We start from the raw sequence: 22,997 nt of genomic DNA on the forward strand, positions 1-22,997 counted from the left end.
AGGCTCTCCAGCTGGCAAAGAATTGGACATATTAAAGTGAACACTAAGTGCTCCTGAGATGCTGCTTGGCCTGCTGTGTTCATCCAGCCTCACATTTTATTAACTAAAAATAACACTGATAATGGGAACTGCAGATGCTGGAGAATCCAAGATAATAAAATGTGAGGCTGGATGAACACAGCAGGCCCAGCAGCATGCTCCTGAGATGCTACTGGGCCTGCTGTGTTCATCCAGCCTCACATTTTATTAGCTAAAAATAACACGATGGAATCCCAGAGTAATGCCCTGGCAGATCAGGCAGCCAAAACAGCCGGCTCCAATCATTCCTGCAAAGATACTCAAGCACACGTCTGCTGTCTCGACACTGAGACAGCAAATTGAAATCTGAAAACAATGCAGAATGAATATTCCCAAGAGGAGAAATGGGAATGGATTAATAATGGACACAGGCTCTGCAGGGATGGAGATTGGAGACATCAAGAATCAAATCAACTAGTCGCACCACTGCCTTGATGCTAGCACAACAAATTCACTCGTGGTACATTTGGGTCCTGAACAGCTGGCAGCCCGGTTCCAGTGCAGGTGGTGGGGATGAGGTTTTAAAAGATATGCTCAAGCGGTATTGGACTGTTGCCTTACTTACCAGAAAACAACCAAAAGAATGAGTCAAACCCTGAAACTGCAGCTGGCCAAAATACCAGAAGGAGCTAAAGTTTAAGTTCTCCAACTGAAAGCACCAGTGCCTTCAAGACCATACCAGCTGTTGCAAGTTGATTATTTCCCAATCTCATGCTGTCAAGGTTACTCAGATGCCCTTGTAACTGTGGACAGTTTTTTCCAGATAGACAGAAGCTGCTCCTGTGAGAAAGGCTACAGCCAATCACACAGCCGAAATGCTTTGTAACGATTACATACCTCATAAGATCATAAGACATAGGAGCACAAATTAGGCCATTCAGCCCATCGAGTCTACTCCCCCATTCAATTATAGCTGATAGGTTTCTCACCTCCATTCTCCCGTTTTCTCCCTGTAACCTTTGATCCCCTTGACAATCAAGAACCTATCTATCTCTGTTTTAAACATACTCAATGACCTGACCTCCACAGCCTCCTGTGGCACTGAATTCCATAGATTCTCCTTATCTCTGTTCTAAAAGGTCTTCTCTTCACTCAAAGGTTGAACCCTCAGGTCCTAGTCTCTCCTATCAATGGAAACATCTTCCCAACATCCATTCTGTCTGGGCCATTCAGTATTCTGTAAGTTTCAATTAGATGCCCCCTCATCCTTCTGAACTCTATTGAGTATAGATCCAGAGTTCTCAAACGTCCCTCATATGTTTAGCTTTTCAGTCCAGGGATCATTCTTGTGAATCTCCTCTGAACCCAATCCAGAGCCAATACATCTTTCCTGAGATATGGGTCCCAAAACTGAACACAATATTCCAAATATGGCCTGGCCTGAGCTTTATAGAGCCTCAGTAATACATCCTTGATTTTATATTCAAGCCCTCTCAAAATAAATGCCAAAGTTGCATCTGGCTTCCTAACTACTGGCTCAACTTGCAAGTTTTTCTTGAGCGAATCTTGGACTAGAACTCATAAGTCTCTTTGTACTTCAGATTTCTGAATTTTCTCCCCACTTACAAAATAGTCCATACCTCTATTCTTCTTATCAAAATGCATGACCTCACACTTTTTCACATTGTACTCCATCTGCCACTTCCTAACTTGTCCAAATCCTTCTGCTGTCTCCCCGCATCCTCAATACTACCTGTCCCTCTACCTATCTTTGCATCATGTACATAATTAGGCAGAATGCCCTCAGTTCCTCCATCGAGATTATTAATGTATAAAATGAAAAGTTGTGGCTCCAACACCTGTGGAACACTACTTGTCACCGTGTGCCATCCTGAGGCCCTTTTAACCCCACTCTCTTGCTCTCTGGCAGACAGCCAGTCTTCTATCCATGCTGGTACCTTGCCTCTAACACCATGGGTCCTCGTCTTACTCAGCAGCCTCCTGTGCGGCATCTTGTCAAAGGCCTTCTTGATGCCCAGGAAGATAACATCTATTAGCTCATCTTGGTCTAACTTGCTCATTATTTCCTCAAAGAATTCTAACAGATTCGTCAGGCATGGCCTCCCTTCGATGAAGCCATGCTGATTTTGCCATATTTTCCCTTGCACTTGAGTATTTAAAAATCTCATCCTTCACAATGGACTCTAATATCTTACCCACAACTGAGGTTAGGCTAATCGGCCTGTAATTTTCAGTCTTTTGCCTTACTCTCTTTTTAAACAGGGGTGTCACATTAGCAATGTACCAATCCTCTAGGACCTCCCTGACTCCTGCGATTCCTGAAAGATCACCACTATCACCTCCACTATCTCTTCAGCTATCTCGTTAAAAGTACATCTGGTCCTAATGATTTCTAAACTTTCAGGCCATTCAGTTTTTCTAGCACCTTCTCCTTGGTGATGGCCACCATGCTGAGCTCTATCCCTTACGCTATCAAATTTCTGGGATATTACTGGTGTCTTCCACCGTGAAGACTGATGCAAAGTAATTATTCAGTTCCTCAACCATTTCCTTGTTCCTCACTATTATCTTTCCAGCATCATTTTCCAGTGGTCCAATGTCTACTTTTGCCTCTCTTTGTCCTTTACGTATCAAAAGAAACTCTTACCGTCCTCCTTTATATTACTGGGTGGCTTACCCTCATAGTTAATCTTCTCCCTCCTGATTTCTGTTTGGCAGCCCTCCGTTAGTCTTTGTAAGATTCCCAATCCTCTGGTTTCCCACTGCCCTTCATCACATTATATGCTTTCCCTTTTCCTTTTAAGCTATCCCTGACTTCCCTCGTCAGCCATGGTTGCCTGATCGTCCTTGTACCATGCTTCTTTTTCCTAGAGATGAATTTTTGCTGTGTCTCCTGAATTACTCCTAGAAACTCCTGCCATTGTTATTGCCCATCTTTCTGGCTATACTGATCTCCCAGTCAATTCTGCTCAGCTCCTCCCTCATGCCTGTGTAGTTGCCTTTATTCAGCTGTCATACCAATACCTCTGATTCTACATTCACCCTCTCAAACTGCAGAGTAAATTCGATCACATTACGATTACTGCTTCCAAAGGATTCCTTCAGCTTAAGTTCCCCTGTCAAGTCTGCCTCATTGCAAACACTAAATCCATAGAACATAGAACATAGAACATAGAACAGTACAGCACAGAACAGGCCCTTCAGCCCACAATGTTGTGCCGACCATTGATCCTCATGGATGCACCCTCAAATTTCTGTGACCATATGCATGTCCAGCAGTCTCTTAAATGACCCCAATGACCTTGCTTCCACAACTGCTGCCGGCAACGCATTCCATGCTCTCACAACTCTCTGCGTAAAGAACCTGCCTCTGACATCCCCTCTATACTCCTAGTATAGTAGTTAGGACCTCCTGAGATGCTGCTTGGCCTGCTGTGTTCATCCAGCCTCACATTTTATTATCTTGGATTCTCCAGCATCTGCAGTTCCCATTATCTCTGATACTAAATCCAGTATGCCTGTTTCCTAGTGCCTCTACCACAAGCTGCTCCAAAATGCCATCTCATAGATATTCCACAAATTCCTTTTTTCAATCCACTACCAAGCTAATTTTCTAAGTCCATCTGCATATTGACATCCCCCCATGATTATTGTAACTTTACCTTTCTGACACACCTTTTCTACTTTCTGGTGTATTTTGTACCCCAGCTCCTGACTACTGTTTGGAGGCCTATACATAATTCCAACTATGTTTGTTTTTTAACTTCTACAGTTCCTCAACTCTATCCACACAGATTCTACACCATCTGACCCTACTTCGTTTCTCACTAGTGATTTAACTTCATTTCTTACGAATAAGACAATCCCACCCCCTCTGCCTATATTTTCCATAAGGCGTATATCTGCGGATATTAAGCTCCCAATCCTGATCCTTTTGCAGCCACATCTTGTGGTGCCCACCACGTTATAACTGCTAGTTTTGATCTGTGCCACAAGCTCATTTACCGTCTTTCTTAAACTGCATGCATTCAGATATAAGTAATATCTTCAGTCCTGTATTAACTGTCCCACATTTCATTGTCACTCGTTTATCCAGTGTGCTTGAGGTTTGATTTCTAACTCTTTCCAAACACTCTGTCCTATTTGTGTCTGTGCTGTAGTCTTTAGTAACCTCTCCTCGAGTCCTCCTTTCCTGTCATTCTTTTCATATGTTTCCACACAGTGGCATCTATCCCTACAGATGTTGGCCTGTTGCTTTGTTTCCTGCTGGGTAAAGTTTCACTCTTCCATACACCCCATCCCCATTTTCTAGTTTAAAGGTCTTTTGACCAGCCTATTCACACTTTTTGCTAGAACGTTGGTCCCAGCTTGGTTCAGGTGGAGACCATCCCAATGGTACAGATCCCTCCTGTTCTAAATCTGATGCCAGTGCCCCATGAAAAAGAACCCCTCTTTCCCGTACTAGTCTTTTAGCCACTTGTTTACTTCCCTTAATCTCATGGCCCCATGGCAATTTGCACATGGCTTGGGCAGTAATCTGGAGTTTATAACCCTTGAGGACCAGTTGTTTAATTTTGATCCTAGCTCCTGATGATGCCTGAACAGGTCGTCTTTCCTAATCTTGCTTATGTTGTTTCTTCTGAAATGGATCACAACAGCTAGCTTCTCCCCCTGCCTCTTAAAAATCTTCTCAAGCTGTCCAGAGATATTCCTTACCCTGGAAGGCAACACAACATGCAGGATTCACCAACACCTTCCACCCCAACCTTCAGTTCACCTAGGCCATCTCCAGCACATCCCTCACCTTCCTGGACCTCTCAGTCTCCATCTCAGGCAACCAGCTTGTAACTGATGTCCATTTCAAGCCCACCGACTCCCACAGCTACCTAGAATACACCTCCTCCCACCCACCCTCCTGCAAAAATTCCATCCCCTATTCCCAATTCCTCTGCCTTCGCCGCATCTGCTCCCACAATAAGACATTCCACTCACGCACATCCCAGATTTCCAAGTTCTTTAAGGACCGCAAGTTTCCCCCCACAGTGATCAAGAATGCCCTTGACCGCGTCTCCCGTATTTTCTGCAACACATCCCTCACACCCCGCCCCCACCACAACCGCCCTAAGAGGATCCCCCTCGTTCTCACACACCACCCCACCAACCTCCGGATACAACGCATCATCCTCCGACACGTCCGCCATTTACAATCCGACCCCACCACCCAAGACATTTTTCCATCCCCTCCCCTGTCTGTTTTCCGGAGAGACCACTCTCTCCGTGACTCCCTTGTTCGCTCCACACTGCCCTCCAACCCCACCACACCCGGCACCTTCCCCTGCAACCGCAGGAAATGCTACACTTGTCCCCACACCTCCCCCCTCACCCCTATCCCAGGCCCCAAGATGACATTCCACATTAAGCAGAGGTTCACCTGCACATCTGCCAATGTGGTATACTGCATCCACTGTACCCGGTGCGGCTTCCTCTACATTGGGGAAACCAAGCGGAGGCTTGGGGACCGCTTTGCAGAACACCTCCGCTCAGTTCGCAACAAACAACTGCACCTCCCAGTTGCAAACCATTTTCACTCCCCCTCCCATTCTCTAGATGACATGTCCATCATGGGCCTCCTGCACTGCCACAATGATGCCACCCGAAGGTTGCAGGAACAGCAACTCATATTCCGCCTGGGAACCCTGCAGCCATATGGTATCAATGTGGACTTCACCAGTTTCAAAATCTCCCCTTCCCCTACTGCATCCCTAAACCAGCCCAGTTCGTCCCCTCCTCACACTACACCACACAACCAGCCCAGCTCTTCCCCCCCACCCACTGCATCCCAAAACCAGTCCAACCTGTCTCTGCCTCCCTAACCGGTTCTTCCTCTCACCCATCCCTTCCTCCCACCCCAAGCCGCACCCCCAGCTACCTACTAACCTCATCCCACCTCCTTGACCTGTCCGTCTTCCCTGGACTGACCTATCCCCTCCCTACCTCCCCACCTACACTCTCTCCACCTATCTTCTTTCCTCTCCATCTTCGGTCCGCCTCCCCCTCTCTCCCTATTTATTCCAGTTCCCTCTCCCCATCCCCCTCTCTGATGAAGGGTCTAGGCCCGAAACGTCAGCTTTTGTGCTCCTGAGATGCTGCTTGGCCTGCTATGTTCATCCAGCCTCACATTTTATTATTATGCAGGACTCTCAATCTTGTTTACACAGGATTAGTAATAATAGAATCTCCTTCAACTACCACTTGTCTATTTGCTTCTCCCTCTTGAATGGCCTTCCGCACCACAGTGCAGTGGTTAGTTGGCTCATCCTCCCTGTAGCCCTTTTCCTCATCCACACGGGGAGCAATTCAAAAGCTGAGGCTCCTCTGTTCCTGAATGCAAGATCCCTCCACCTGCTGGATTGCAGTCACCCCCTGCTGTCCCTGGCCACTGACCAAATTTGATGGACTTAATCTACCAGGTGTGACAGCTTCCTGAAACACAGCATCCAGGTACTTCTCCATCTCCCAGATGTGCCGCAGCGTTTGAAGTTCATATTCCAGCTCATCAACTCTAAGCCAAAGTTTCTCGAGCAACCAACACTTGCTGCAGGTGTGGTCACCATTGTTCGCAATGGGATCAGCACATTTTTTTTGTTGATCAGAGGAGGAGGGAGGGAGGGAAGCGCTGAAGTAGCGCCCCTTGACAACACTTCCTCCACAAACTCATTTGGTCATGGCGACTGCGCCAACGTAAATGTTCATCCCAATTGCCAACCTGCACCATCGCCACCCTCTGCTGAACCCCACCCACCCCCACTGCCTCGGACCAGGGAACCCATTTCACAGGGACAGTATATCAAGAAGTCTGCCGGTTATTGACGATTGACTGGAACTTTCACTGTCCCTATAATCCACAGGTGGAAAGAACGAGTCAGACCCTGAAACTGGCTAAATACCACCAGAAGGGAATGCCCTGGCCTCAGGCTTTGCTAATAGTTCTGTGCAGTGTCAGGGCTATCCCCAACAAAATGACAAGTCTGAGTCCATTTGAAGTCGTGATAGGAAGGCCAATGTCATCTTACGAAGGATGCCCTGTTGTCTTACTGCCAAGCACTAAACAGATACTGTAAGTTCCATCTGCTCACATGTACTGGCTGCCTGGAAGGACCTACTGCTGGGGTGAAAGGGTCACAACATTGTACTAGGTGAGTGGAAACTTGTAAAAAAGATCCACAAGGAACCCTTAGGCATGAAGTCAAAGGACCATATCAGGTGCTGCGAATCACCCAGTCGGCTATCAAGGTCTGAGGAAAGAAAGCCTGGATTCATGCCTCCCACAAACAGTCATTCTGTTTTAATTTTGATCCTAGCTCCTGATGATCCCTGAACAGGTCCTCTTTCCGAGTCTTGCTTATGTTGTTTCTTCTGAAATGGATCACAACAGCTAGGGGAACCAGAAACTGACTGACCACCATTGGCGCCTACGGTCATTTTTTCCAAAGATGGTGACTGCAGTTTTCATACTACTAGGATATTCAGACTTACATGCAAATACTTATCGCTATATGTCTTACACATATTACAAAGCTTCTAATCTGTCCAAGTGTTGGATATGTTTCCACATTCCCACTTACTGTAAAGGGGGAATCCCACTCTACCCTATTCTCTTGACTGAACCTGAAATGGTAGGGTGATAGGTTTATCAAAATTTCATATCTCGTCCTTGACTAGGCCCTGAGATGCTTGCCAATGCTTACAACCCAAAGGGAGGGTAACTCAGTTCTCTCATAAACATGACAGTGAATACTGAAACCCGGAGGTCTGCAAACCAACCCTGACCCGCCTTCTCTGGGTGGTACCAGTTCAGATATGATCGTACCCATAATCCTTCATTTCTGGCCCTCACTAATACCTCAAAGAGGTGAAGACCACAAGGGTGTGTGTTTTGTCAACTCCCTCAAAGCGGGACAAGAGATGGGAGAGAGTAATTGCTCTCAGTATTTCAATGTCACAGCGTTATCCATTCTGTTGACTGATTTTGTTAGGGGTACAAGTGGAGGTTCCATCTCCATGCAATGTATCCTGAGGTTATCGCCCATTTCACCTCTTGTAATGGCGCATATTTCACCTGTGGCCATACAGCATACCTGTGGCTGCACAGCCGCTGGATAGGTTCATTGTTGCCTTGGGTATGTAGTACCCTACATATATCACTCGCCAAACCACCTAGAGAGCCAATTCTGAAACCCCCAGCATTTCTTTGCTGTTACATTTCCTTTCAATGGTAAGACCAAACTGGCCAGAGAAGCTATAACCCTGGCTTTGGTTCTGGAAAAGGTGGGACTACATTCTCCAACCTTAGCAGAATAAATTATGAAATGGTCACTATTCATCACAGGAGGCGATAGCCTAGTGGTATCATTGCTGGACTGTTATTTCAGAGGCACAGATAATGTTCTAGGGACTCGGGTTTAAATCCCGCCATGGCAGATGGTGGAATTTGAATTCAATTTTAAAAAAATCTGTAATTAAGAATTTAATGATGACCATGATCACTTGTCAATTGTGGGTAAAAACCCATCTGGTTCACAAATATCCTTTGGGGAAGGAAACTACCACCCTTACCTGACCTGGCCGACATGTGACTCCAGACCCAAAGCAATGTGGTTGACTCTGAAGTGCCCTTTGGGCAATAAGAGATGGGCAATAAACCCTGCCTAACCAGTGAAACCCTCATCCCATTAATGATTAAAAAGAAAAATTCACATGGTAGCACACCAGAACTGAATGGTCCTTGATTTTGTTTTCGTCGGGGCAAGGGAAGGGACACCTATGCTCAGACTGGCTCCAAATATTGCATTCCAAACAATTCTGCAAGTATTACTGATCTGGGTGGCCATAGGAGATCCAAAACATCAGACAACCTCCTCCCTCTACCCTGTGGAGTTGGGCTATAGGATGGCTGGGATGCTTAGGAACCTCCATTGTACAGGGACTCAAGATGTTCATTGTTGTTATTCTAGCTGTGTATGTTGTTTTCTCTTTTTATAAGGAGCAGTTGCCAACAAGCTTTTAAGAGTTGGAACTATCCCCGACTACTAATGAACACTGACACAAAGTATTCATTTTGAACCAAGCTTACATCCTCTGGTTCCACACACTCATTACCGCTGTGCTCCTTAATGGGCCTTACTCATTCCCTGGTTATCCTTTAACTATTAATGTACTGTAAAACAACATAGCATTTTCCTTTATTTTACTTGCCCGTATCAATGTATGTTCCCCCTAAAGCTCTCCTCAACTTCCCTTAAAGTTCCCTCTTGCACATTTACCTGAAAATATTCACTCCCTGAGCACTCTGGCCAAATTATACCTGGTCTTATTAAAATCAACTAATTTGGAACTTTGATTGCATGCCCATTCTTATCATTTTGCCATAACAATCCTGAATCTTTTCAAAAGAGTTCTGATAACTGTCTGCAAAATGCTCCCCCACTGATACTTCGACCACTTTGGTTACCTGAAGTGAAGTCCAGGACCTCCCTCTTCCCTTGGGGACTTCAACATCCTGGCTTCAAAAGCTTTCTGTATCTATTTTAAATTTTCTTCTAAATGAGTTTTAAGATTTGTAGCTCAGGTTGAGGTTCTGGATGCGAGTTTGCTCGCTGAGCTGAAGGTTCATTTTCAGACGTTTCGTCACCATTCTGGGTAACGTCATCAGTGAGACTCCAACGAAGCACTGGTGTTATGTCCCGCTTGCTAGTTATCTGGTTAGATTTCCTTGGGTTGGTGATGTCATTTCCTGTTTTTTTTTCCCCCTCAAGGGATGGTAGATTGGCTCCAAATCAATGTGTTTGTTGATGGAGTTCCGGTTGGAATGCCATGCTTCTAGGAATTCTCGTGCATGTCTCTGTTTGGGACAACACATCCGTCCTAGGACAAGCCAATCAAAGTGGTGTCCTTCCTTATCTGTATGTAAGGATACGAGTGATAGTGGGTCATGTCGTTTTGTGGCTAGTTAATGTTCATGTTGATGAACTCCATCAACAAACACAGTGGCTCCAAATCAATGTGTTTGTTGATGGAGTTCATCAACATGAACATCAACTAGCCACAAAACGACATGACCCACTATCACTCGCATCCTTACATACAGATAAGGAAGGACACCACTTTGATTGGGACAACACATCCGTCCTAGGACAAGCCAAAACAGAGACATGCACGAGAATTCCTAGAAGCATGGCATTCCAACCGGAACTCCATCAACAAACACATTGGCTCCAAATCAATCTACCATCCCCTGAGAAAAAACAGGAAATGACATCACCAATGCAGGAAACGACATCGCCCACCCAAGGAAACCTAACCAGGTAAATAGAAAGCGGGACATAACACCAGTGCTTCGTTGGAGGCTCACTGATGATGTTACCTAGAATGGTGACGAAACGTCTGAAAACGAACCTTCCAGCTCAGCGAGCAAACTCATATCCAGTTCTTCTAAACGTTTCACACTATGATAACCAGAGTTAGAGTTAATGTTGAGAAAGTTGAAATTCCCCACTATCATGAACCTATTACTTTTACACTTCCCTGAAATTTGCCTCCTTACTTGCTCTGCTAGTTCTACCCATATGGGTTTATTTAAAGGAATATTCCAAGTTGTAATAAATTCCCTGAGCATAACTGTGACACCACCTCCGCTTCCTCACATGAAGACCTTGTATACTAAAGTATCGAGCCTCCAATTCTGCCGTTCTCTCAAACATGTCTCAGTGACAGCCATGTCATCATGCTCTCCTGTTTTAATTTGTATTCTAAACTCATCTACCTCGTCGTTGAACTAATAGCATTAAAATCAATGGCTTTCAACCATGTCAAATTCCCTTGTACTTTAACCGGCCTGTAATGTTGATGTCTTACTTAGTCACTTGTTGATTCTTTCCTTTCTTACCCTTTTGGACATTCTCTCTGGATTACCTCCCATTGCCAAGTTAGGTTACACCATGCCTCATAGCACTTGTAACAAAATTTCTACCATTACAAGCTATATCACACTCTGGATGTGCCTTTTTCCAACTGCTCACATGAAGGCTACGCATGGTTACCTTATCTCTATGGCACTCAGAATGAGGCAGATCTGATGCAATGTAGTTTTAATGAAAAGCTGATTTGTGTATCTTTATCCCAAATAAGTCAATGAACCAGTGGTGTTCACAAACATCATCAGAAATAGGCCCAGGAAATGGTGTCTGGATACAGGCAACATCATCAAAACTCAAAACTGACAATCACTGGAGAACTCATTGCTGTTTAAGCAGGCTTGATGAACCACTAATTCATTTTACAAACAAAGGGCGGCATGATGGCTCAGTGGTTAGCACTGCAGCCTCACAGCAACAGGGACCCGGGTTCAATTCCCACCTCAGGTGACTGTCTGTGTGGAGTTTGCACATTCTCCCCGTGTCTGCGTGGGTTTCCTCCGGGTGCTCCGGTTTCCTCCCACAGTCCAAAGATGTGCAGGTTAGGTGGATGGACCATGGTGTGGACTTGTTGGGCCAAAGGGCCTGTTTCCACACTGTAGGGAAGCTATCTAATCTAATCTATACAGGTGGACAGTCTTTACTCAGTATAAATATGTTGATGCATAGCGATATTGTGATCATTTTCAAAACTTACCATACAGATACACAATTGTATCAACATTTTACTGACAATATCGGAACTTTAAATAGAGCAAGGTTTTAATAATATCAATACAAATGGTCCAATAATGATGGTTCACTGCCTGCTGTAAGTAAAAGCAGAACCCTTCACCTGGGGGTCTTCGTGAATTTTCTAGTGTATTTGCAAAAAACAAATCCTTCTACACAACAGATGCACCTTATATCATTTCACTGCTGTGTTAGCAGTTTGGATTGCAGAGTGAATGCCTTCCCACTTATGGAACAAGTGAATGGTCTCTCCCCAGTCTGAACATGCTGGTGCATCAGTAGGTGAGTTGGCTGAGTGAATGCTACTCCCCAATGTGAACTCGCTGGTGTTTCAGCAAGTGGGATGACTGGTTAAATCCTTTCCCACAATCGGAGCAGGTGAATGGCTTCTCCCCCGTGTGAACTCGCTGGTGTCTTTGGAGGTTTGATGACCGACTGAACCCTCTCCCACACAGGGGGCAAGTGAATGGTTTCTCTCTAGTGTGAACTCGCTGGTGTATGTGCAGGCTGGATGACTGAGTGAATCCCATCCCACACCGGGAGCAAGTGAATGGTCTCTCCCCTGTGTGGACTCGCTGGTGGATCAGCAGGCTGGATGACTGCACAAATCCTTTCCCACATTCAGAACAGGTGAATGGTCTCTCATCAGCGTGAACTCGCAGGTGTTTCTGTAAGCTGGATGACTGAATGAATCCCTTTCCACACACAGAGCAAGTCAATAATCTCACCCCAGTGTGAACTCGCTGGTGTTTCCGCAGGCTGGATGACTGAGTGAATCCTTTCCCACATTCAGAACAGGTGAACGGTCTCTCAGTGTGCACTTGCTGGTGTTTCCGCAGTTTGGGTGACAAAGTGAATCCCGTCTCACAATCAGAACAAGCAAACTGTTTCTCCCCAGTGTCACTGCATTGGTGAATCTGCAGACTGGACGACTGAGTGAATCGCATCCCACACTGGGAGCAAGTGAACAGTCTACCCCCAGTGTGAACTTGCTGATGTCTCAGTAGGCTGGATGACAGGGCAAATCCCTTCCCACAAGCAGAACAGGTGAATGGTCTCTCTCCAGTGTGAATCCACTGGTGGGACCGCAGGTGGGATGACTGAGTGAATCCCATCCCACACTGGGAGCAGGTAAATGGTTTCTCCCCAGTGTGAATTCGCTGATGGATCCGCAGGTTGGATGACCGAGTGAATCCCATACCACACAGGGAGCAGGTGAATGGTTTCTCCCCAGTGTGAACTCGCTGGTGTGTCTGCAGGTTGGATGACCGAGTGAATCCCATCCCACAATCAGAGCAGATGAATGGCTTCTCCCCAGTGTGACTGCGTTGGTGCATTTCCAGGTGGGACGGGTAAAGACATCCCATCCCACAGTCATCACATTTCCACAGTCTCTCCTTCCTGTGACTGCGCTGGCGTTTGGGCATGTCAGATGAATTTTTGTCAGATGAATTTTCATAGACTATTGAACATATAACAACGATATGCGTTTCTCCCCAGTGTGAATTGCGCTGTTTCCTTCAATGTTCAAAATCCTGAGAAAGTGAGGTTGTGATAAAAAGTGACTGTTAGATCTGGATGTGGTTTCATTTGAAAGCTCTCATTGCAAAACAACCTTTCAAACAAAAAACAAATGCTTCAGAAGAAACCGGAAGAACCGGTGAAACTGACAGAAATTAATCTGGTCACTTCTGGAGACGATATTGAGAAAAAATGCTGGATTATCTTTAAAACTGACTGATTCATAAATGTCCTCAGGCAAGGGAACCAGTCAGTGTTTGCTCAAAACTACAGAGAGAGATATAGGTCGGAGAGACAGGCATAAAACAGTGATAGTGTATAGATCTACAACTGAATCCTGTTCCTGTTTTCCCCCTATACCCTCCGAATGACTAAAAACAAGCGTATAGTTCCTGGTAAGTGTAGTTTCACGTGGATTGGGTGCTTAAGACAGTGTTTAGCATGCTTATCTTTATTGGTCAGTGCACTGATCAATAAAGAGACCCAGGTTCGATTCAACTCTGTGGAGTTTACACATTTCCCCGAATCTGTGTGGGGTTCTTTGGTCTGCTCCAGTTTCCTTCCACATCCAAAGATATGCGGGTTAGGCGGAGTAGCCATGGGAAATGCAAAAGTTAAAGGGAAAGAGTGGGATGCTGTTTGGATGGTTGGTGTGGAATCGTGGGCCAAATGGCCTGCTTCCATATTGTAGGGATTCTTGGGATTCTATTGTAGGGAGGTCATGTAACGGCTGACAGGACATTGGTGCGGCCAATTTAAGAATACTCGTTCAATTCTAGTCTCCCTGATTTTGGAAAAATGTTATCACGGCAGGATTTGTACACTTAATGTTAAGTTCCTGGGAGGTGTCGTTGAACGAAGAGACCTGGGAGTACAGGTTCATCGTTCCTTGAAAGTGGAGTCGCAGATAGACAAGACAATGAAGGAGGCATTTGGTATGCTAGCTGTTATTGGTCAGTGCATCGAGTCTTTTGAGTTGAGAGGTCATTTGGCAGCTGGACAGGACATTGGTCAGGACACTTTTGGAATACTACTTTCTGTTCTGGTCTCTCTGCTATTAGAAAGACATGAAATTTGAAAGAGTTCAGAGAAGATTTACAAGAATGTTGCTAGGGTTGGCATAATTGAACTGTAGACAGAGACTGAATATGCTGTGCCTATTTTCACTGGAGCTTTGGAGACTATGGGGTGACCTTACAGATGTTTATGAAATTGTGAGGAACATTGGTAGGGTGAATAGTCAAGGTCTTTTTCCCAGGGTAGGGGAGTCTAATTTGAGACGGCATAGGCTTAACGTGAGAGGAGAAAGATTTAAAAGAGACCAAAAGGGGAAACTTTCTTTACGCAGAGGGTGGTGCACGTGCAGAATGAGCTGATTGGCATGGATAAGTCAGACTGAAGGATCTATTTTCATGCTGTGCATCTCAATAACTCTACGCTGTTAAACTTGAAAGGTTTCAGAAAAGATCTACGAGATTATTGCTAGGATTGGAGAGTTTGAGATAAAGTGAGAGGCTGAACAGGCTAGGGCTTTTTCTGTGGAATGTCAGAGGCTAAGGGGTTATCTTATATGGGAGTATGGATAGGGCAAATAGCCAAGGTCTTTTTTCCCCAGGCTCAGTGAGTTCAAAGCTATAGGGCATTGGTTTAAGGTGATAGAGGAAAGATTTAAAAAGAACCTGAGGGGCAATTTTTTCACTTAGAGGTTGATGTGCGTATGGAAAGAGCTGCCAGTAGAGGTTGTGGACACAGGTATAATTACAACATTTAAAAGGCATCTGGATGAGTACACGAATTGGAAGTGTTCAGAGCCACACGCTCGCAAATGGGACTAGATCAGTTTAGGATATCAGGTCGAGATGGACAAGTTGAACTGAAAGATCTGTTTCGTGCTGTCTAACTCTCACTCCAAGTGCTTAAGTAAAATGGCGGAAATATGAAAGAAAAACAAATGTGCTGCGCAGCAGGTTTGGCAGTAGTGGTGACAGATTGCAACCTTGAAGTGTTCAGATGATCATACAAGGCACTACAATATAAGTTATACGCAGAGTGCCAGAAAATGGGACAACAGTAAGTAGGTGCTTGATGAATTCAATGGATATGATGGGGTCATTATGTTCAACAACTTTGAGACTCAGGTAGGAGTGGCAAGCAGTGAAGAATGCAAATGATACATTGCGCTTCATAGTGAGAGGATTCAAGTTACAGGGGCAGGGATATCTTTCTGTAAGGGCTTTAGTGAGACCACACCTGGAATACTGTGCGCACCTTTGTTTTCCTTTCCAAAGGATGGATGCCCTGGCTATTCAGAGTGTGAAAAGAAGATTCACCAGACTGATTCCTGGGATGTCGGGATTATGTACAAAGAGTGTCTTGATCTTTGTTTCACCCTTCTTACTTTTGTCTTTCTGAGCTGCTGACTGCATCACTAACTAACATTATACCTTGCACTTCCTGATCGGAACATGACCTATCCAAGCTACACTTTGGTTCCCATTCCCTTGCTATACTCATTTAAAACCTTACCAACAGAACCAACAAAGGTCCCAAAAGAAGATTTATCTCAGCTTTGCCCAGGGGCAATTGTTCTGGCTTGTACAGTTCCCATCTAACTCAGAAATGGCCCTAATGCTTAAGAATCTAAACGCTTCTCTGATATACCTTTCTCTAACCACACATTCATCTCATCTATTCTCTTATTCCTACTTTGGCAAGCACATGGCACTGGGAGTAACTCTGACATTATTACAATTGAGGACCCACATTTTAAAAGTATCTTGCATCTTCCTATATCCAGCCTTCATAGAATCCCTTTGGCCCAATCCTCAGATCATCCCACCCAGACCCATCCGCTATAACTCACCTAATCTACACAACCCTGAACACTACAGGCAATTTAGCACGGCCAATCCACCTATCCTGCACATCTTTGGACTGTGGGAGGAAACCGGAGCACCTGGAGAAAACCCAGGCAGACATGGGGAGAATATGCAAACTCCACGTAGAATCACCCAAAGATGGAATCGAACTCGGATCCCTGGTGCTGTGAGGCAGCAGTACTAACCACTGAGCCTATGATCCACCCTCTCTCTATCTCTCTGCAAATTAAATATTTTGGAAACAAATCTGCGCCTGGATTAAATCACTGCTTAACCTCAGAGACAGTCAGACTGCAGATTTTGGGAGCTAGAGTCAATATATCTGGAGCTGGAAAAGCACAGCAAGTCAGACAACATCCATCAAGCCCGGAAGTTAATGTTTCGAGCTGAAACCCTTTGTCACCGAAATGTTGACTTCCCTACTCCTCGGGTGCAGTCTGACCCACTGCTTAACCTTCTCAGCTCCGAGGATAATTATCTGACCTTCTGCTACCTCTCCACAAAAGAGAAACTCATCTTAATTTTAGCTTATTAGAGTCATAGAGCTGCACCACACAGAAACAGACTCTTTGGTCCAACTTGTCCAAGCCAAGTAGATATCCTAAATAAATCTATCTCGTCTACCCTACCCATGGCCCTCATGATTTTATAAACTTTCATGAAATCACTTCTCAGTCTCCAATGCTCCAGTGAAAATAGCCTGGCTTTTCAGACTCTCCTTATAGCTCAAACCCTCCAACCCTGGAAACATCTTTGCAAGCCTTTTGTGAACCTTTTCAAGTTTCAAAACATCTTTCCTAGAGCAGGGAGACCAGAACTGAATGCAGAATTCCAGAAGAGGCCTAAGCAATGTCCCGTTTTGCTGCAACATGATTTTACAACTTCAATATGCAATGCACTGACCAACAAAGGCAAGGGTACCAAAAGCATTCTTCACTACCCTGCCTACGTGTGACTCCACTTTCAAGGAACCATGAACTTGCACCCCAAGGTCTTTGTTCTGCAACACTCCCCAGGACCACTTACCATTAAGTGTACAAGTCCTGCCCTGATTTGCCTTTCCAAAATGCAGCACTTCATATTTATCTAAATTAAATTCCATCTGCCACTGCTCACCCATTTGATCAAGGTCCCATTGTACTCTGAGGTAACCTTCTCCACTGCAAACTCAGCTTCCAGTTTTAGTGTCGTCGGTAAACTTACTAACCATACATCATATTCACATCAAAATCGTTTATACAAAATGACAAAAAGCAATGGTCCCAGCGTAGATCATTATAGCACACTGCCGACCACAGGGCTCCAGTCTGAAAAGCAACCCTCCACCTCTAGCCGATGAAGGGTCTAGGCCCAAAACGTCAGTTTTTGTGCTCCCGAGATGCTGCTTGGCCTGCTGTGTTCATCCAGCTTTGCACTTTGTTATCTTGGATCCTCCAGCATCTGCAGTTCCCATTATCTCTCTCCACCTCTAGCCTCTGTCTCCCACCCTCAAGCCGATTTTATATCCAAATGGCTAGTTCTCCCTGTCTCCCATGTTATCCAACCTTGCTAACCAGTCTATTAAGTGGAACCTTGTTGCGTGTCTTTCTGAAGTTCATATTGACAACATCCACAGCTCTGCCTTCATTAATCTTCTTTGTCAGTTCTTCAAAAAACTCAATCCAAGTTAGTGAGATACTACTTCAAAGCACAAAGCCATGTTGACGATCCCTAATCATGCCTTGCCTTTCCAAATACATGTAAATCCTGTCCCTCAGCAAACTTTCTAACAAATTGCCCACAATTGACTTCAGGCTCAAGTAGTCTATTGTTCCCTGGCTTTTCCTTGCTTTCTTTCTTAAATAATGGCACCTATTTCATCTGTGGCTATTGATGATACAAATATCTCAGCAAGGCTCGAGGAATCACTTAAATAGCTTCCCAAAATATTCCGGGATTCACCTCATCAGGTGCCAGGGATTTAGCCATCTTTATGCAATTTAAGACATGTAACACCTGCTCCTGTGTAATATGGGCACTTTTCAAGTTATCACTATTTATTTCTCCAAATTCTCTAGCTTCCACATCCTTTTCCAGTAAAAACTGACATGAAGTAGTCATACAGTATCTCTCCCACCTCTTGCAGTTCCATCGACGGCCTTCTTGATTTTTAAGGGCCCCTATTCTCTGTCTAGTTACTCTTTTATCCTTGATGTATTTGTAGACTCTCTTTGGATTCTCCTTAAACCTATTTCTCAAAATTTATCTCATGACCCCTTTTTTGCTCTCCTGATTACCCTCAAGTATACTCCTACTGCACTTATACTGCTCTAGGGATTCATTCAAACCCACTTGTCCATACCTGACGTATGTCTTCTTTGTTTTCTTGACCAGAGCATCAATTTGTCTAGTCATCCAGCATTGGCCTTACCTAATAGTCTTGCCCTTCATAGGACATACTGTCTCCGTACTCTCGTCTCATTTTTGAAAGTGTATGGAGGCAATAGCAGGTGAGGACATTGAAATGATCATTATCACTAAAGAGGTATTGTTGGGCAAGCTAATGGGCTAAAGGTAGACAGGTCCCCTGGCCCTGACTGAACACATCCCGGGGGCAAAAAGAGGCAGCTAGGGGAACAGCAAATATGCCTGTGACGATTCACTAAAATTTCCTGGAGTCTAGCAGCAAAGCAGCAAATGTGATGTGACTATTTTGAAAAAAGGTGGGTAACTATGGGCCCATTAACTTAACTTCTGCACTGGGGAAAATGCTTGAATCTATCAAGGTAGAAACAGCGAGGTATCTGGATTGAAATTGTCCCATCACACAGGTGCAGCACAGAATCATTAGAAGCAGGTCATGTTTAAAATTATTGATTGGAATTCTTTGAGGATATTACAAGTGTGGTGGACAATGGGGAGCCAGAAAATGTGGTGTATTTGGATTTCAAGAAGGTATTGACAAACTGCTACACAAAAGGCTGCTGCATAGCACTACCTGTAATTTATTAGTACAGATAGGGGATTGGTTAACATACATCTAGCAAAGAGTGGGGATAAACAGATGTTTGAATTACTGTTGGGACCGCAATTATCTACCATTTACACAGATGGTTTGGAGTTGGGACCAAGTGGAGTGAGTCAGAGTTCACAGATGATATTAAGATGATTGGTAGAGCAAAGTATGCAGAGGCCACTCTAAATCTGCAGAGGGATATAGGTAGGTTAAGTGCGTGGGCAAGAGTCTGGTGGATGGAGTACAATGTTGGTAAATGTGAGGTCATTCATTTTGGTCAGAACTGCAACAAACTGGACTATTATGAATATGGTGAAAAGTTGAAGCATGTTGCTGTGTCCTTGTGCAGGAATCACAAAATGTTGGTTTGCAAATGCAGCAGGTAATTATGACAGCAAATGAAATATTGTCCTTTGTTGCTAGAGGGATGGAGTTTACAAACAGGGAGGTTATGCTGCAGTATAGGGTGCTCATGAGGTTATGCCTGGAGTACTATGTGCCGTTGTGGTCTCCTTACTTCAGCAAGGATGTACTGGCACTGGGTGGAGTGCAGAGGAGGTTTACTAGGTTGGCTTTGAAATTAAGAAGGTTGGCTTATGAAAAGAGAATCAGTAGTAACAGTACTATACTCGTTGGAATTTAGAAGAATGAGGTAGGAGGATCTTACAGAAAGCTGTAATATTATGAGGGGAATCGACAAGATAGAAGAAGAGAGGTTGATTCCACTGGTGGGAGAAATAGAGAGCAAAGCCTCAAAATAAGGGGGAGCACAGCTGAAGAGGAACTTCTTCAAGCTAAAGGCTTGTGAATCTATAGAATTCCCTGCTGAGTGAATGAAGCAGTTGAGGCTACCTTCTTGAATGTTTTTAAGGCAAAGGTAGATTTTTGAACAGTAAAGGAATTAACGGTTATGGTGAGTGGGCAGGAAAGTGGAGTCGAGTCCATGAAAAGAATCAGTCACAATCTTACTGAGTGGCTCGACAGGCCAGATGGCCAACTCCTGCTATTTCTTATGTTGCCACTTTCCAGCCATTCCCTTACATGTGAACAGGCTCCCCCAATCAAATTTTGAAAGTTCTTGCCTTGTCCCATCAAACTGGTCTTCACCTAATTTAAAACTTTGACGTTAGATCTGGTCTAGCCTTTCTCTCTACAAGCTTAGAAGCAGGCTGTTCTGCCTATAAGTCTGCATCAACGCTCTGAATGGCCTCTTATGCAATCCCAGTAACCCTGCATTTCCCATGGCTAATCCACCTAGCCTGCACATACCTGGACACTGCGGGCAATTGAGCCTGACTAATCCACATAACCTGCAAGTCTTTGGTCTGTGGAAGGAAACCAGAGCACCTGGAGGAAACGATGCAAACAGGGGAGAATGTGTGAACTCCACACAGGTAGTCGCCAGAAATTAGATTAGATTAGATTACCAACAGTGTGAAAACAGGCCCTTCGGCCCAACAAGTCCTCACCGCCCTTGAAGCATCCCACCCAGACCCATCCCCCTATAACCCACACACCCCTGAACACCATGGGCAATTTAGCATGGCCAATCCAACTAGCCTGCACATCTTTGGACTGTGGGAGGAAACCTGAGCACCCGGAGGAAACCCACACAGACACGGGGAGAATGTGCAAACTCCACACAGACAGTCATCTGACGCTGGACTTGAACCCGGGTCCCTGGTGCTGTGAGGCTGCAGTGCTAACCACTGAGCCACGATGCCGCCCTAAGGGTGGAATCAAACCCAGGTCTCTGGTGCTGAGGCAGTAGTGCTAACCACTGAGCCATATACCGTGAGATCTCTGGTGCTGAAGTGCCAACCCCTCTGATAAGCCAGTCAATTGCCCTGCCTTATTTCCCAAGAGGTGGTCACATTTTCGTCCTTCTCTAGTAGGTACATTCTACAACCTCAATCAGAAAATTTTCCTGTACGCACTGAACAAATAACTCTCCATCCAACCCCCTAACAATTTGACAGCTCCAACCTATGTTTGTATAGTTAAAAACACCTATCATTATTCTTACAGATAACTGTGATCTCCCCAAAAACTTGCTTCTCAATTTCCCCACTGACTATTATGGGGTGTCTACAGTACAATTCCAATAAAGTGATCATCCATTTCTTCTTTCTCAGCTCCACTCAAATAACTTCTCTGGGGGTACTCCCAGTAATATCCTCCCTAAGTACACCCATAATATTATCCCTAATCAAAAACACCACTTTCCCCCCCCCGCCTCATCTCCAGTCCCCCGTTGTATCTTTTTTTTAATAACCTGGAACATTAAGCTGCGAGTCCTATCCATCCCTGAGTCACATTTCTGTAAAAGCTAAGATATCCAAGTCCCACGTTCCCAACCATGCCCTGGGCTTATCTGCCTTACCAGTCAAACCTCTTGCATTGAAAAAAATGCAGTCTAACTTGTCAGTCCTACCTCGTTCTCTGCCTTGACTGTTTGACTTCTCAGTTGTACCAGCTTCAGATGTATCTCTTTTCTCACTATCTTTTTGGGTTTACCCTCACTCCCTTACAGGTTTAACACCTCCCGAGTAGCACTCTCTCTGCCTCGTTATTTTTCCCCTTCCAATTTAGGTACAATCCATCCTTCTTAAACAGGTCAATCCTACCCCAGAAGAGATTCCTATGATCCAAAAATGTGAATCCTTCTCCGTGCACCTCTGCTACACATTCATCTATCTGCTCTATCCTGCTATTCTTAGTCTCAATTGAATGTGGCACTGGGAGTAATCCAGATAATACTATCCATGAGGACTTACTTGTTAACCTCCAGCCTAATTTCCTACATTCTCTCATTAGGACCTCTTCCTTTTCTCTTCCTATGTCACTGGTACCAATGTATAATAACCTCCTATTGGTTACTCTCCCCTTTAAGAATATTCTGCACCCTCTCTGACACATCCTTGATCCTGGCACCAGGGAGGGAACACACCATTCTTATGTGTCTCTGATGGCTGCACAAACAGCAGTCTGTGCCTCTGACTACTGAGTCCCCTATCACATTCAATCACTTGGAACTTCAAGTACCCTTTGTTACAGTCAAGCTAATCTTGGTACCAGTAACCTGGCTGTCAGTGCTACATTCCCCTGAAAATCTATCACACCTGCAGTCGAAAACAGCATACTTGTTCAAGATGGTGAAAGCCACAGGAGACTCCTGCACTACCTGGCAGCCTCTCCTATCTTTCCTAAAAAAACCAATCTACCTGACTGTACATGCAATTTTTCTACGTTCTTCAAACAACCATCTATCACACCCATGGCTCCTGTAAATTGCTCATTGCCTTTAACTGCTGCTCCAACCGATCCAATAGGATTTGCAACCACACTTCCCGCTGACTTGATCGTCAGGATCACTAAAATTCTCCCTAATCTCCCAAATCTGACAGGAGGAGTACATGGTTCTATGAATGACCATCTCTGCACCTTAACAACCTACAAACTCAGAAAAAGGGACAGTCTTATTCTTCGAAACACACTACTCTGGAATAGCTTAGTACCTGTGATTTATGTTTAAAAAATGTCACTAAGCGACAGTAAGACACATCTTAAAAACAAACCTTGACCTTATTCAATGTTGTAGATTTACTGACAAAAATAAAATTAAGATTTATGTTTTAAGAGGCATAAAAATCACTGAGCTGAACCCTGGTGTGGGTAATTCTGATAATAAGATCTCTCCAAGGTCAGCAATGAAATGTTAGTTTGTTTTTCTTTTGTCCCAGTGCCATTTCCACAGAGGCATGCAACTTCAGAGCCAGTCAACGGGAAGAGTTCACCCCTCGGTTTTATTCATCAGATGTGGTCTTTGCTGACCAGATAGGTATTTATTGGGCATCA

General features: G+C 44.7%; 1 protein-coding gene across 5 annotated transcripts in view; it reads right to left on the bottom strand.

Moving 5' to 3' along the window:
- Positions 1–10,497: 10,497 nt before the first annotated feature.
- LOC125459038 (zinc finger protein 229-like) overlaps positions 10,498–22,997 on the bottom strand; it is a 29,225-nt gene continuing 16,725 nt past the window's right edge. For all 5 annotated transcript variants that reach the window (XM_048544946.2, XM_048544949.2, XM_048544947.2 and 2 more), the window contains one exon: positions 10,498–13,279. In XM_048544946.2, the coding sequence (XP_048400903.1) occupies positions 12,047–13,171 (1,125 nt within the window). In that variant the 5' untranslated portion in view covers positions 13,172–13,279 and the 3' untranslated portion in view covers positions 10,498–12,046. The remainder of the gene's footprint in view (positions 13,280–22,997) is intronic.

This window comes from Stegostoma tigrinum, chromosome 15, assembly GCF_030684315.1.
Source record: "Stegostoma tigrinum isolate sSteTig4 chromosome 15, sSteTig4.hap1, whole genome shotgun sequence".
Lineage (NCBI taxonomy): Eukaryota > Metazoa > Chordata > Chondrichthyes > Orectolobiformes > Stegostomatidae > Stegostoma > Stegostoma tigrinum.